Genomic DNA, 16,476 nt, shown 5'->3' with positions numbered 1-16,476 from the left:
AGAGAATATTTAGAAATTGGAATGTAATGAATATGATGAATAACATGGCTGGAACATCCACTTCACATAATTCTTACTAATATATTCAGGAGTGAAGATATTCGCAAGAATGCAGAAAAAATTATGAACAGGAAACATCATCGGATTGAAGAGCTAACTAATGGCAACCTCACCACACTCCTACTTGAAATCGGAATTAAGCTGAATGCTGATGAATGTTAAGTACTGTAATAAAGGGCTTAAGTAAAAATAACCATGAAATAACATGTATAACATCTAATGAGTGACGGTGTGGTTTATTAACGGATATACTATTAATACATGAACATTTTCTTTTCTAAACGGGGTGTTAGCTATATTAACTTTTACATCAGGCATCGGATATTTGAATTTTCATGAAGATATGCATTAGACAATGATTCTTGTATTTCTTTCAGGTCCGTTTGTTGTTGACCCTCCACCAGTCTGCGAAAGGCTAGTATTCAGATACATATGAGAAAGTCTCATAAAAATACACAAACATATATATATTTTTTCAGTACCGGGTGTGTTTTTTACCCCAGAAATATTACATTGGGTATATAATACTGAAATATTTATGAAAATATGTTACACGTAATTATTCTCTTACTTTATTACTTTCGGATCCATCTGTTGGGGAGGCTGCAGGCCCCCCAAGAATATTCCAGTAATATGTTTGGGCTGTCCTGAATGCCATCCCCAAGAGAGGCCTCAGAATGCTGGTTGGGGGTGACTGTGAAAATGAAAACGTGTGTTTCGAGGCGAGTAGGCTGTTGGGGAGTTGGGGACTGCATTGAGGACAACTGTGAAAATGGCCCGTAGTGAACAGCACGTGTTAATGTATTCAAGAATAGATATAACCATTACATGAAACCCTGAGAAGATGCAATTCCTATGAGTTATAGCTCCCTAGACTCTTGACCATCAATCACTAAGGTAAGCAATCACTATGATACCGGTATGCATAAAATGCATTTGCGACTATGCTCCATTACACTGAGTCTGGCACTATCAGTGATGTCCTCAACACCTGTAGCATTGATAATGGTCCTCAGAACTGGATATACCTTTTTGTATTGCTTCTCAAGGTAAAACACTCAGGTTTACCTAGAGCTGAGGACTTGCATCAACACTACAGGCATTGACATCAATGATTGTGCCAAACTTGGTGAAACGGAGTATAGATTATCTACTGAACCTCGGCTGAATCTGCCAGTGTTCACATAAACCAGTAACATAACGTATACTTACTCCATATTTTGACGACTGTTTCCCACTGACCAATATAAACTATTTTTTCTTATTCAATTTGCAACGACTCCACGTGCGTTGAACGTGTTTACATACATTTCTCATTTCATATGGCTTTCTATGAATGCTTACTGTATGAATACTGCCCAATAGGACATCACATGCTGCTAGCATTGCTCACTCGTCGCTATGGGTTTGGGAAAACATGTGTGGATGGCAATTTTTTACATTATCTTTGTGGAAGGGTACTGTTACCATTTAAGTTTCATTTTCTCTTCGAAAGATCGAAATGACGGAACATATTGATATGTTGAGGTAAAGGGTAGGTCCCACATTTTCGGTGAACGAGTGCGAAATACAAGTTCAGCGCGAAATAATAACGGATAACAATACCAACAAATAGTTGTACTGTTTTCTTTATGCAATAGCTGATTTTTTTTTTCTTTTTTACAAAGTCTAACGGAACGTGTCGATGTTGCACCCAAAGTATTTGATTGCACCGCCCTCCCTTTGCTCAGAGCAGCAGCAGCAGCAGAGATGTCCTATTGGGCAGGGTTATTTTGAAGAACTGGTCCGAAATTCTGAGTAGCCTACATGCCTCATTGCCTGGTGGAGTTTAGCAGGCCTGTGGTACCGCATGTGTGGGTTGTGAGTGTACAGTGACTGAGAGGGAAGAAAGTAGTGTTTACGCCAGTATGCTGTTATCAGAGAAAATAACGGCAGATGCGAGGTTGAAAACCCTAATAGACGACAGAGCGAAACTTAGACAGCGTGTATTGCTGGCCGTTTTAGGCGACAGTATTAAGGAACAGGTGCGAACAAGTTTTAACATTTAATAATAGAAGATTTGTCAGAGTTTTGAAAATACGGATACAAGTAAAAGAATTGGTATGTTGCAGTTCCAGGGCCATGCTTCTTGGTTAAGTTACAGTGGAGTAGGCTGTGTTGTTTTAGTGAAAAATTATCAGGGCTATGTTAAAAAGGGGAGGAGGGAACAGGTTTAAAACCCTGCAAACTTGTATGATAGTTACTTGACAGCACATCCTGTTGACACATTTCCACGTGTTCTTTTTCCTCTGTAGGTAATGATCATCCACCATTTGATCAGCAAGTCTCAGAGTGAGCGTCCATCGATTCTCTGGTGTCACAAGAGGGACTCGGAAGTTCCAAGGTAAGGATCGTTGTTTGGCAAACATTCAGGTTCAGCTAGGTTAATTGGTAATTATTCCAGAACAATTAATGTTCTATCTCTCTGTCTAATTTTAGCCAGATGCCTTACAGCTGAAAAGAGTGGCCACAAATAAATCTCCATGGTATCCTGTCTCCTGCCATTTTGCTATAGCCAGACACCTTAACTTTGTAAGGGATGGCCACAAACAAATTGCCTCCATGTTTCCCAGTCCCCTGCCATTTGCTTCCCTCCCTCCAGCTCACATCTTTCTATCATATATACCTCTCCACGTCATCCTTGATCTCTCTCACTCTCCACCTCACTTACATACACTTTTCTCGTTAGCCTCTTGCTTTCCATCCTCTCCACATGGCCAAACCACCTCAGTGTACGGTATTTTCCCTATTTCCCCTAATGCTTTTTATCACATCCACATCTTAATATTGGTCGTATATAAAACATGACATTTGTACTAATGAACATTAAAATTTTCAATGCTTTACGGTACTCTGTTGCACAAATGATGTTTGCTTGGGTAAAAAGGTATTTAAGGCACATTCTTGTAGTCGTGTCAGAATTGTGGTAGCGCTTTTTATTTCCCGTATTTATTAAGTGTTTGTGTACTTGATTAATCTCTCATAACTACTGGTGTATAACATTCATGATTTCTTTAAAAACATTGTGTAATAGAATACAGTACATGCATTGCCTGACTACCGTACCTGCTCTTTAGATGAGAACTGGAACTGGTTTTGCATGATGTAAGCTTAGTTAATCCAGGAAATTGATTTTTTTTTTTTTTGCAGGATTGTCAGCTGTGATTCACCTTATATGTCTCAAATGTCATCATGGTTTTGTTATTCTTCATGGGCAAGGGATTCCTTTTTATGATGTATTTGCTTTATAATCACAGATTCATAATTGTTACCTGTACACTTTGTGTACGGTACCTTATATGGTCGGTATAGCAGGTATAGTGATGTAAACTGATGAAATAAAAGTTGTGTGAAATATTATGTACAGTACCTGGTATTACTGCATGTTTGTTAACTATATGCTTGTTTCTTCTCCAGACAGAGTAGAAAGAACCTGAAGAAGTTTGAGAAAAAACTCAAGTCTGGGAAGTGTGATATTTCCAAAGAAAATGCTTTTGATGTGTTCTTATTGTCGACTGCCATAAAATACTGCTCCTTCACAGATTCACAGTCTGTTTTGGGAAGCACATACGGGATGTGTGTAATACAGGTACAGTATGGTGTTTTTATAGTTACCAGTGTAACTGCAGTAATTATTTTTCTGTAACTGACATGTCCAGAGACGATGAGCCACATTGCTTTTTGGTCATCATATTTGTGTAGAATCATTGTTAATTATATTTTTTATTTGATTTACTTATTATTTTTTAATGTAACTTTGAAGTAACGCTGCCTGATAACACAGCCCATACTTTCCAAAATCTGGTGTCGTCACCTTGTAACCCTTACCACATTCTTGCAGTAATTTGGGGGCATGGCAGCTCAGTAGTAGAGTGCCTGACTTGAGACCGAAGGGTTGTGAGTTCGCGCTGCACCCGGGTAAGCTGCCTTGTCATGAGAGGTAGCGCTCTCCTGTCACCTAGCTGCTTGTAGCAGCCATGACTCATTGAGTTAGTGCTCTGACAGAAGGGTCAGAGGTTCGAGTCCACCCAAGGGTCATTGGTAGACATCAGGAAGGGCATCCGGTCATAAAGTGCTACACGGTCCAAAACCAAAAGTCTTCTACCCAGGGGCAACTCCTTAGCCCATATATAAAAAACACGGGATAGAACTCAAAAAGAAGAAAAAAAGTGTAACCTAGTCATTTGCCTCATTTATGTAGCTACAGTATTTCCCAGCATTTTACCATGCTTTGCTTAGGCTACTGACATATGGTACTGGGTATCATTTACTTTATGTTTACTTGCTTATCACAGTGGAAGGTTGTAGCTGTGAACGTAGCATGGGAACTTAAAAGAGGATAGCTTTAACCAAAGATGGGTGGTTTATCTTCAACAGTGGTGCATGTATATGATGAGATTTTAGTAAGCCATTCTCTTGGTTTTTGTTTAATACTGTACTTGAGATACCATAGAACATGACAGTAGCTGTACGTGGGTAGCTGGATTGGGGTGGTTGATTGATAAGTATAGCACAACATATGGAATTATATTAGATAAACTGTTAAATGGAGTGCAGTACAGGAAATGTGTTACATTTTAGTACATTTATATTTATGAAGACAATGTTTTTTTCTCAAATGAAAACTAGCTTATGTATCAGGCAAGATTTTCCACTGTATTGCTTAGTATTACAGTTAATCCCAGCAGTATTGTTTGTCTTGATTTTTTTTTTTTTTTTTTTTTTTTTTTTAAGGACTTTGAAGGCATAACTCCAAACTCATTGTGCCGTATAGTCGAGACGGTGGGTGGAGGAGGGGTGGTGGTGTTTTTGCTGTCAGGAATGAAATCACTACGCTGCTTATCATCATTCACTATGGATGTCCATTCCAGGCTCAAGACACACTCACATCCCAAGGTCACTCCACTTTTTAATGAAAGGTTAGTTATTAGGTGTACAGTATTTTGTCATCTTGCTTATTATTGTTCAATTCTGCCTTATATCAGTATCTTTTCAATTACTGTTAGAACTATAATAATAGAGTTTACAGTAATGTTAAATATGCTACATTTCATCCATCCATCATCCAATCCCATGTTGCCCCATGAGGGGTGTATTAGCCCCGGGGTAGGCAAGTTGGTCCTGAAATTGAAGGTGAGAGTGACCAGCCTCACTCATCCCTGAGTGGCATTACATGAGCAGTAAGCCCCAACCACCCCTTAGTTATAAACATACACAGGCTCAATCCGATTGGAGTGCCTTAACCCTTTAACCGTGGGCTTGAGTTGCTTTTTCTTGCGGCACCTGCGGGCATATTCGCGCTCCAACAGACTCTCTAAAAGTATTTGCCAAAAATCAGTTATTAGTCCTATAGTAGCCGCAGCGAGAAATGAACGCTGTGGTGGGGCAGACGGGATGACCGGGGATTCCCCCACTGTAGCCATATCCACATGTCACCGACCATCGGCCACCGATGCAGCCTCGCTCCATGATCCTTACCCTGTGTCTCTGGCTTTCTCTTTCTCTCTCGGTTTCTATATAAACTTGTGTATTTCCGAAACTAATTATGAAATTATTATGACTTTTGTTCCACACCACCACTGAGGTAAAAATCAAGGAGAGTTTTCTGTATAAAGGTTTCCCCCCCCTCCTAAATGTGGCATATGAGCGGGGGAGTGCGGCCTTGCCGATACCTCCGCCTGACCTATAATTATACACTCGCCAGAACTGACCTGCCCTCAGACAAGGGGGGGGAAACCTTTATACAGAAAACTCTCCTTGATTTTTACCTCAGTGGTGGTGTGGAACAAAAGTCATAATAATTTCATAATTAGTTTCGGAAATACACCAGTTTATATAGAAACCGAGAGAGAAAGAGAAAGCCAGAGACACAGGGTAAGGATCATGGAGTGGGGCTGCAGCGGTGGCCGATGGTCGGTGACATCCTACCTCTATGGTCGGTGACATGTGGATATGGCTACAGTGGGGGAATCCCAGGTCATCCCGTCTGCCCCACCACAGGGTTCATTTCTCGCTGCGGCTACTATAGAATATTAAAATCACATATGCTTATGGCACATACCTTCAGCTTTCTCTTGGGGTGTTTGTTGAGCCTTCGTTGAGTACCGTAGGACTTGTGGAGACCTCTGAAGTTGGGTAACGAAGTCTCCACTTTACACTTCCTGACAACCCGTAATATGATTACCACAGCCTGATATTATCACTAGAAACACTATTCTGTGATTCTCAAATAGTTTGGAATCCATATTCCAAAAAAAAAAAAAAACACTGAAAGCAATGAAAATTACGAGGGTGTATGACCTTCCCACTTGCGCTAGTTCGCCGCTGGTGTTGTCATTTATTATTCATAAAAACACTCACAGTTTATATTTCTGTTACTATATAACACATATATATCTACAGTCTTTATCCATAAGTTTCCTTCAGTAATAGTAGTTTATTGTCACTGTAGGCATTCAATTTCTTTCAGTAAACTACGTAGCATTCACTTTCTTGTCCTGTATACTAGCATTGAGAGTGAATGTCACTTTCACCTTCACTCTCATAACTCATAGTATTCATACATGCTAGAGTGAAACTTTCACTTTCATTACTCCTAGTATATATACTCGTATTCTTATAATACAGTACTACTCATTTACATTTCTATTTACATTCTCTATTTTATTTACAATATTTACATTTCTATTTTATTTACACTGTGTTATGCACTGTCACTTGAAGTAACTTATAAAACTATTTTCCACTGTTCACATATATTTACATTCATTGCATTCACCTGCTGTTTACACATTATTTACAATTCCACTTGCACTGTTTTACTCAACAGAAAGATCGTAGTCACTCTTTTTCAATTGTCAGCCCTTTACCTCTTTCCACACGAGGTTTAGTAGGGGGTAAAGGTCACAGGGCCCTTTGCATGGGGGTAAAAAGGGGCGGAAGTTAGCAGGAGCAAACAGACGTACCTTCACCTTGGAAGATGACAGTGAACTGATAGGGGTGGGCCGGGGTGGCCTACCTAAGGAAATGCATTACTGCCAATGTCAGCCTTTTGACAGCTGCTAATACATAGCAGTGAAATGATTGGCAGGAAATCTAGACAATACATTATAAATTAGGTAGTTCCAGGTGAATGTAAATATCACTTAGGCTTCTCCCTTCCCTCCTTATATATATTTTTAGTACGAGAATAGATTATATGGCATATTTCAAGGGGAAATAAACAGTGAAAATTAGCGAACAAGTGCACGTGAGGTGTTGTCAGGTGATAATTAGCCAATTCCAGGTGTATGGCAATCTCACTTACCTTAATTTCTTTTTGGTATATATTATTTGGTATAAGAATAGGGCATAGGGCTTATTTCAATGGATGAAATCAGTGGAAAATTCCAGGGAAGATTTACTTAGCGTAGCACGGCCGGGCAGGCGAGAGGAGAGGGTAATGGAGGGAAGGTAGGGAGGGGAGTCAAGAATGGGGAGAAATGGCTAAATTGTCAACAATGGATGGGAGTACAGATGAGATTAGGAGTGCTGACTATTGTTGGACATTGGCAGTACTGATAGATGATACAAGCTACCACTTGAAAGCCTGGGCGAATTCAAAATAACACAGAATTGCAAGAGTGACGCCCCGCGGTATGATCTCTTGCTCCCAAGCGTCACGAAAGTGACACCCCGCGGTTAAGGGGTTAATTACCCACTAAACCACCAGGCGCCATAATTCGGTTATATGGTCACCACCCAGCATAGTAAATGGTTTCCTGCTGTACAGGAAACCAGTGGCTTGTCACTCAATGTAGAGTCACCTATAGGCAGAAAAAAGAGGAAAGAGTGAAGGATAGAAAAATAGAAATGGGAGTGTAAAGTCACCCATAGGCAGAAGGAAGAGGAAAGAAAGAAGGAAAGAAAAGCAGAAGAGGAAGGAAGGAAGGAAGAGAGGAAAGGACAAACACCTAAAGCAGCACTACATTGAGTGAGTGGATGGTGAGCACTCCCACCTACCACAAACATTTCATTCACCAGGAAATATAATTACTGCCAATGAAGGGCATCTTGAACATGGGCAATACTTTGATTGTTGCCTCATCATGGTATGGCTTGATTTGTAGAGGACAAAGAAGAAAATGGATAAATATAATGGTGAATGTGTGAGACAGCAAGATAGAGTCATTAAAGAAATACCATATAAAATTGATGGAGGATTGATATAGACAGGTTTTGCTCCTAAAAGGGACCGTGAAAAGTACTGCCAAAGTTGGGACACTGACCTTGAGGGAAATAAGCAAATAGGGACTGGGCCCATAAGAAAACTCATCCCACAGGTGTATTTCCTACTTTAAAAACATCCTAAAGTTACCTGAAATGTTGCTGTTAACCTGCCTTTGAACCTCTGTAGCCAACCCCATGAAGCAGTGAACTCTGGGGGTGACGCAGTGTTATATTTCTTTGCAACCGCATCATAAAATATGTGGGCCTAGTCTTGAATTTCAGGCCTTTATACACTAATGCTTTCCCTGGTCCATCTATTCAGCCGCTGTAACAAATAATGTTCAACCACTAGCATAACTGAGCTGCATTTGGTCACAGTTTTCACTTGTCCGCCTCTGGTTCTTGGTTCAAAGTACTTCTTCGCAAGGGCTATATTGGCAGTTAATATTTGGATGTCCTGTACCGATCTGCCAATTCAGATGTATTCTTCCTAAAGTTATATTAGTCCAGTTTCTTCGTGCAATTTATATTTTTTATATTTATCTATCTCTATCTATCTATTGCCAGACGCCTCAATCCTGTTCGGGGTGGCCACAAACAAATCGCCTCCACGTTGCCCTGTCCCCCGCCATTTCACTGCCCTGCTCCCAACTCACACCCCCCTCTCTCAAATACCTCTCCACCCCATCCCTCCATCTCATCCTTGGCCACCCCCTCCCTCTTCCCCCCTCCAGCTCACTCACATACACTCTCTTTGTCAGTCTTTCACCCTCCATCCTCTCCACATGGCCAAACCACCTCAGTGTATTCCTCCAGACGCTTCCTATCACATCCACATCCACACCACAACGCTCCTTTATATCCTGATTTGTCAGCCTATCTCTTCATGTGACTCCACAGGCTCCTCTTAAATAACTCATTTCCACTGCTCTCACTCTTGACTTGTGTCCTTCCTGCAACGTCCAAGCTTCACTTCCATACGTTAGAGTTGGTATCACAATACTGTCATGCAGTAACTTTTTCACTTCCATGCTCACTTCCCTGCTTCTTATCATTGCTTTCAAGGAACTAGCAACCTTTCTTCCCTGCTGTACCCTTTCAAGCACTTCACCCTCCAAACCTCCATCCTTACTCATCACACTACCCAAGTACTTAAACGTACTCACATTTTCCAATTCCTCACCATCCAACCTCGCTGTACATTCACTGACTTCACCTCTCTCAAAGACCATCACTTTACTCTTCCCTACATTCACCTTTAGATTCCGTTTCTTACACACTCGCCCAAACTCATCCACCAAGAATTGCAGCTCTCCTTCGTCTTCACTCGACAACACAGTATCATCTGCAAACAGCAGTACAGGGAGTTTCCAAACACTACCCTCTCTCACCAGGGCCACTCCAACATCCATTACCCTACCATGTACCTCTTTTATTACCCCATCCATGTACAGATTGAACAACCATGGAGACATGACACATCCCTGTTTCAACCCAACCTTCAAAGAGAAAAATTCGCTCAGTTCACCATCCACACGCCTTCAGCCTTAGCACCATCATACATACTCTTCACAGCATTCAGCAACTTCCCATCTACTCCATATATTCTTAATACTTTCCACAATCCTTGTCTATCCACCCTGTCATATGCTTTCTCCAAATCCATGAAAGCCGCATACAACTTCTTTCCCTTCTCTAGAAACTTTTCCACTAAAGATCTAAGAATGAATATCTGATCTACACAACCTCTTCCCTTCCTAAAGCCTCCCTGTTCTTCTCCAACTAATTCCTCTGTTCTTTCTCTAACTCTGTCAATAAGTATCCTACCATACACTTTTCCTATTATACTAAGAAGACAGATGCCCCTATGATTACCACACACTTCTTTTTCACCTTTTCCTTTGTACAAGGGAATAATTATACAGTACCTGACTTCCAATCCTCCGGGACTCTACCTTCATCCCAGGCCAATCTGCACATTTTCCACATCCATTCTACAACTATCTCTCCCCCATACTTCAGCATTTCACCACACACTCCATCAATTCCTGGGGCTTTCCCCAATTTAACTTTCTTCATTGCTTCCACAACTTCTATCCTACTGATTTCTTCCTGTCTTCTCACCTCCCTCCTCCTCCTAGCCATTCCCCAACCACTTATACTCGCATTACTTCCATCCTCTATGTTCAACAATTCCTTGAAGTGTTCTCTCCATCTGCTCACTTTTTCTCCCTTCTTCACTAGTAATCTACCATTTTGATCTTTCAGTCCCCTGCTAACTTCATTTCCACCCTGTCTTACTCTCTTCACCTCTTTCCAGAACATTTTCTTACAGTCTCTCCACATTACACTCAAGTTCCTTCCAAATTCCTCATCCACTCTCTTCTTACTCTCTCTTACTAATATTTTCACCTCTCTCTTTATTTCTACATATAACTCTCACTTCCATCTCTCAGCTTCTTCCACGCCCCTATTTCTCATCCATTCATTGTATGCTTTCTTTTGTGCCACAGCCTGTCTCGCCTCTTTATTCCACCACGCTGTTCCTTGCACCTCCCTCCGTCTTCTCTTCATCCCACACACCACATCACACGCTGCACACACTTCTACTGTAAATATCCTGCACACACCTTCCACATCCCCCATCTGCTCCATTTCATGTTTGCCCAATCATTCCTCCACTTCTCTCTTATACTCTTCCTTTTTCTCATCCTCTTGTAACCTTTCCACTCTCCTTACAAATACTCCTTCTTCCCGTCCTTCCCTTCTCCTATTTCTCCATCCTAGTTGGACCTTGATTCTGGCCACCACGAAGTAGTGGTCAGAAAGTCCACTCCCCCAACCTCTATAAGCTCTTACATTCATTACACATTTTCATATTTATACTGAATAATATTTCTTGTCAAAATTTCTGGGGTGGTAATCACAGAGCTACCACCCTGCAAATTTTGACAAGAAATAAAATTTGGTTTAAATATCTATCTATCTATCTATTGCCAGATGCCTCAATCCTGTTCGGGGTGGCCACAAACAAATCGCCTCCAAGTCGCCTTGTCCTCCGCCATTTCACTGCCCTGCTTCCAACTCACACCCCCCTCTCTCATATACCTCTCCACCCCATCCCTCCATCTCATCCTCGGCCTCCCCCTCCCTCTTCCCCCCTCCACCTCACTCACATACACTCTCTTCGTCAGTCTTTCACCCTCCATCCTCTCCACATGGCCAAACCACCTCAGTGTGTTCCTCATAACGCTTCCTATCACATCCACATCAACACCACAACGCTGCTTTATATCCTCATTCGTCAGCCTGTCTCTCCACGTGACTCCACAGGCTCCTCTTAAATAACTCATTTCCACTGCTCTCACTCTTGACTTGTGTCCTTCCAATAATGTCCAAGCTTCACTTCCGTACATCAGAGTTGGTATCACAGTACTGTCATGTAGTAACTTCTTCACTTCCATGCTCACTTCCCTGCTTCTTATCATTGCTTTCAAGGAACTAGCAACCTTTCTTCCCTGCTGTACCCTTTCAAGCACTTCACCCTCCAAACCTCCATCCTTACTCATCACACTACCCAAGTACTTAAACGTACTCACATTTTCCAATTCCTCACCATCCAACCTCGCTGTACATTCACTGACTTCACCTCTCTCAAAGACCATCACTTTACTCTTCCCTACATTCACCTTTAGATTCCGTTTCTTACACACTCGCCCAAACTCATCCACCAAGAATTGCAGCTCTCCTTCGTCTTCACTCGACAACACAGTATCATCTGCAAACAGCAGTACAGGGAGTTTCCAAACACTACCCTCTCTCACCAGGGCCACTCCAACATCCATTACCCTACCTTGTACCTCTTTTATTACCCCATCCATGTACAGATTGAACAACCATGGAGACATGACACATCCCTGTTTCAAACCAGCTTCCAAAGAGAAAAATTCACTTAGTTCACCATCCACACGCACTGCAGCCTTCGCACCATCATACATACTCTTCGCAGCATTCAACAACTTCCCATCTACTCCATATATTCTTAACACTTTCCACAATCCTTGTCTATCCACCCTGTCATATGCTTTCTCCAAATCCATGAAAGCCGCATACAACTTCTTTCCCTTCTCTAGAAACTTTTCCACTAAAGATCTAAGAATGAATATCTGATCTACACAACCTCTTCCCTTCCTAAAGCCTCCCTGTTCTTCTCCAACTAATTTCTCTGTTCTTTCTCTAACTCTGTCTATAAGTATCCTACCATACACTTTTCCTATTATACTAAGAAGACAAATGCCCCTATGATTACCACACACTTCTTTTTCCCCTTTTCCTTTGTACAGGGGAATAATTATACCTGACTTCCAATCCCCCGGGACTCTGCCTTCCTCCCAGGCCAATCTGCACATCTTCCACATCCATTCTACTACTATCTCTCCCCCATGCTTCAGCATTTCACCACACACTCCTTCAATTCCTGGGGCTTTCCCTGATTTAACTTTCTTCATTGCTTCCACAACTTCTATCCTACTGATTTCTTCCTGTCTTCTCACCTCCCTCCTTCTCCCAGCCATTCCCCAGCCACTTATACTCGCATTACTTCCATCCTCCACATTCAACAATTCCTTAAAGTGTTCTCTCCATCTGCTCACTTTTTCTCCCTTCTCCACTAGTAATCTACCATTTTTATCTTTCACTCCCCTGCTAACTTCACTTCCACCCTGTCTTACTCTTTTCACTTCTCTCCAGAACATTTTCTTACAGTCCCTCCACTTTACACTCAAATTCCTTCCAAATTCCTCATCCACTCTCTTCTTACTCTCTCTTACTAATCTTTTCACCTCTCTCTTTCTTTCCACATATAACTCTCTCTTCCGCCTCTCAACTTCTTCCACGCCCCTATTTCTCATCCATTCATTGTATGCTTTCTTCTTTTGTGCCACAGCCTGTTTCACCTCTTCAGTCCACCACGTTGTTCCTTGCACCCCCCTCCGTCTTCTCTTCCTTCCACACACCACATCACATGCTGCACGTATTTCTTCTGTAAATATCTTACACACACCTTCCACGTCTCCCATCTGCTCCAATTCATATTTGCCCAATTGTTCCTCCACTTCTCTCTTATACTCTGCCTTTTTCTCATCCTCTTGTAGCCTTTCCACTCTCCTTGCAACTACTCCTTCCTCTCGTCTTTCCCTTCTTCTATTCCTCCATCTTACTTGCATTCTAATTCTGGCCACCACCAAGTAGTGGTCAGAAAGTCCACTCCCCCAACCTCTATACACTCTTGCATCCTTTACACATCTTCACATCCTTTCATCCACACACAGATAATCAATCATTGCCTTCCTTTCATTCAGTTCACCACCCACCCTTCTCATCACTCGCCATGTATACCTGTGGATCATTTTATGCCTGAAGAGGGTATTGGCTATCACCAACCCCCTCCCAGCACAAATGTCCACTAATGCACTCCCATTCTCATCTATCTCAGCAGGCACACCCCACTCACCAACTATTCCATCCACCTTCACATTCCCAACTTTACCATTCATATCACCAATCAAAAACACTCTCTCATTCCTTCCAAACTTTTCCATGCACACTTCCACATTTGTCCAGAACTCTTCTCTCTCTCTTCTAGCACGATCTTGCGTTGGTGCATACACACACACAATTGCCCACATTTGTATTCCAACTTTCAACTTTACCCACAGAATCCTTGACCCAACTGATCCATACTGTCTTATGCTCCTCTTCCATCTTTTGCTCACAACTATGCATACTCCTTCCTTTGCCCTCTCATTCTCACCTACTCCTGCACATATACCCCATCCATACTCCCATTCTCTCACACTTTCTCCTCTCCATTTTGTTTCAGTTATTCCACATACATCCACTTTCGCACCCTCAAGCACCTGGACAATCTCTCTCTCTTTCATCTCATCATTCGCTCCTCTTACATTCCATGTACTCATTACCAAGTCCTTTGTCCGGTCCTGGGTCGTCATCGTTTGGTCAGTCCTTGTCCGAGGCTTCTTGTTGGTTTTTTTAGTTAGCTGTTTTCCGGGGAGGGGCACTAACCCTCCGCCAACCCTTTTAGTCGCCTTTTACGACAAGCAGGGATACTGGGGGAGTATTTAAATATAAAAAATATAAATTGCACAAGAAAGTTATATTTTTTTCTTGATCACTGGACCAATATAACGTTAGGAAAAATACATTTAAATTGGCAGATCAAAATACAGGACATCCAAATATTGAATGGCTTTAAGTTCACGCAGCTGTTTTCTCATACTACCAACAGTCGACTCTGGCATATTATAGATTTTGCACATTTCAGAGTTACAAGCACCTGTCTCCATTTCCGCCATAATTGTATATTTTTAACTCATCATACTTCCACCCCCCCCCACCCCCACCCCCTTGCAGTGGTAGTCGCATAGCCTTCAATTTACCACCTGCTGTTCCAGGTTCACCCCCTCTTACACCATTTCCACTATCATCCGGTCCACCTCCAGCTCCATTTGAAGCACAGGATGACATATTCTTATCAGTTACTAATCAAGGATTCGAGAATGTAACACTTAACTTGCGGACACACTGAACACATGCGGGAAAACAGGCCGAAACTGAGTGTTGGCCCTGGCATCACTATGGAGAGAATTTAAAGCTTATGGTGCCAGGAGACATGAAAATGTATTTTTTTGTCACGAATGCTCAATCACAGGAATATTTGATTGCTGACGCGAAAGTGTGTTTCACCAAACTGGGTGCTGCAAAATTTGGTGACCTACTGTAGATTCTCACGGCAAAGATTGCCCCTCCCCCCCCCTTTTTTTTTTTTTTAACGGATCTGCTCCACAAGCATGCATTGTATAAATACCATTAATATTTTTGTTTTCAGGTTTGTGATCTCTCTAGGTTGGTGTGAATCATGCTTAGTATTGGACTCCAAGTTACAAGTGATGACAGAACTTCCCAGTCTGTCTGGTCCTGTGAGGACCATGGAGTCTTGGCGCCTGGCTGAGCTGGAGAAGTCAGAGGGAGAACTGAGTGACTTAAGATCCTCATTACAAGATGCTGAAAAACCACTGCCACAGCTTATTGACTGTTGCAGAACTCTTGATCAGGTTTGCTAGTTCAACTTTTTTTTCTAGTTGTTTGTTTTTCACATACTGTATGTGGCTTTGCCACAGATAATCTATCTATCTATTGCCAGACGCCTTAATCCCATAATGGGTGGCCACAAACAAATCGCTCCATGGTGCCCTGTCCCCTGCCATTGCACTGCCCTGCTCCCAGCTCACATCCCTCTCTCTCATATATCTCTCCACTCCATCCCTTCATCTCATCCTTGGCCTCCCCCTCCCTTTCTCCCCCTCCACCTCACTCACATACACTCTCCTCATCAGTCTCTCGCTTTCCATCCTCTCCACATGGCCAAACCACCTCAGTGTGTTTCTCCTAATGCTTCCTATCACTTCCACATCCACACCACAGTGCTCCTTCACCTCCTCGTTTGTCAGTCTGTCTCTCCATGTGACTCCACAGATAATAAGTTCTTATAACCTAGCTAATTTGGGGTTTTTAAAATGTTTTTGTTATCCTCTAGCACACCAGACTATATATTGCAGCATGTTTAACTTATGTGATATCCTAAATACAGGCTTACTGTCTTCAGTACTTGTATCTGTTATGACATTAGATCTTCAGTAGCTGGACGACCAGTCGGTTTACCTTACTGTATATGAATTAAGTAAAATGCAGCAGAGCAAATTATTTTTGTAACTACCACTACCATTACTTCCCTGCAGGCCAAGGCAGTGCTTAAAATGATTGATGTCCTTACTGAGAAAGGTGGGCGAGGGACGGTGTCGCTGACGTCTGGCAGAGGTCGTGGAAAATCTGCTGCCCTGGGCTTGGCTGTTGCTGCTGCTGTACACTTCTCTCTTAACAACATATTTGTCACCAGCCCAGCACCAGACAATCTTGGAACCTTCTTTGAGTTTGTATTTAAAGGTATAACATAAAAATGCCCTAGCATAGTTTACTGCAAAAATGGTATTCGATAGAAATCAAACCCCATGGAACTTATCCTGGGTCACTTTTCTAGTAGGGAAAACGGTCCTGCCTATAACAGTAGAATAGTGACCCCTCTTGTATATA

General features: G+C 42.0%; 2 protein-coding genes across 2 annotated transcripts in view; one reads left to right on the top strand and one right to left on the bottom strand.

The window, feature by feature from the left end:
• The window catches only part of Nle (notchless protein homolog 1), a 50,265-nt gene extending 48,905 nt beyond the window's left edge, over positions 1–1,360 (bottom strand). The window contains exon 1 of the mRNA XM_080282565.1: positions 1,273–1,360. Coding sequence (XP_080138691.1) covers positions 1,273–1,277 — 5 coding nt within the window. The 5' untranslated portion in view covers positions 1,278–1,360. The remainder of the gene's footprint in view (positions 1–1,272) is intronic.
• A 607-nt stretch (positions 1,361–1,967) lies between these two features.
• Positions 1,968–16,476, top strand: part of LOC145412779 (RNA cytidine acetyltransferase-like) — a 28,769-nt gene continuing 14,260 nt past the window's right edge. Inside the window, exons 1-6 of the mRNA XM_080282557.1 lie at positions 1,968–2,084; positions 2,355–2,443; positions 3,517–3,688; positions 4,834–5,018; positions 15,215–15,440; positions 16,125–16,329. Of these exons, the coding sequence (XP_080138683.1) occupies positions 1,968–2,084; positions 2,355–2,443; positions 3,517–3,688; positions 4,834–5,018; positions 15,215–15,440; positions 16,125–16,329 (994 nt within the window). The remainder of the gene's footprint in view (positions 2,085–2,354; positions 2,444–3,516; positions 3,689–4,833; positions 5,019–15,214; positions 15,441–16,124; positions 16,330–16,476) is intronic.

The sequence above is a fragment of the Coenobita brevimanus genome, chromosome 94 (genome assembly GCF_032717465.1).
Source record: "Coenobita brevimanus isolate Jiangsu-jjx chromosome 94, ASM3271746v2, whole genome shotgun sequence".
NCBI lineage: Eukaryota > Metazoa > Arthropoda > Malacostraca > Decapoda > Coenobitidae > Coenobita > Coenobita brevimanus.
This window is presented reverse-complemented; position numbering and strand designations above follow the sequence as displayed.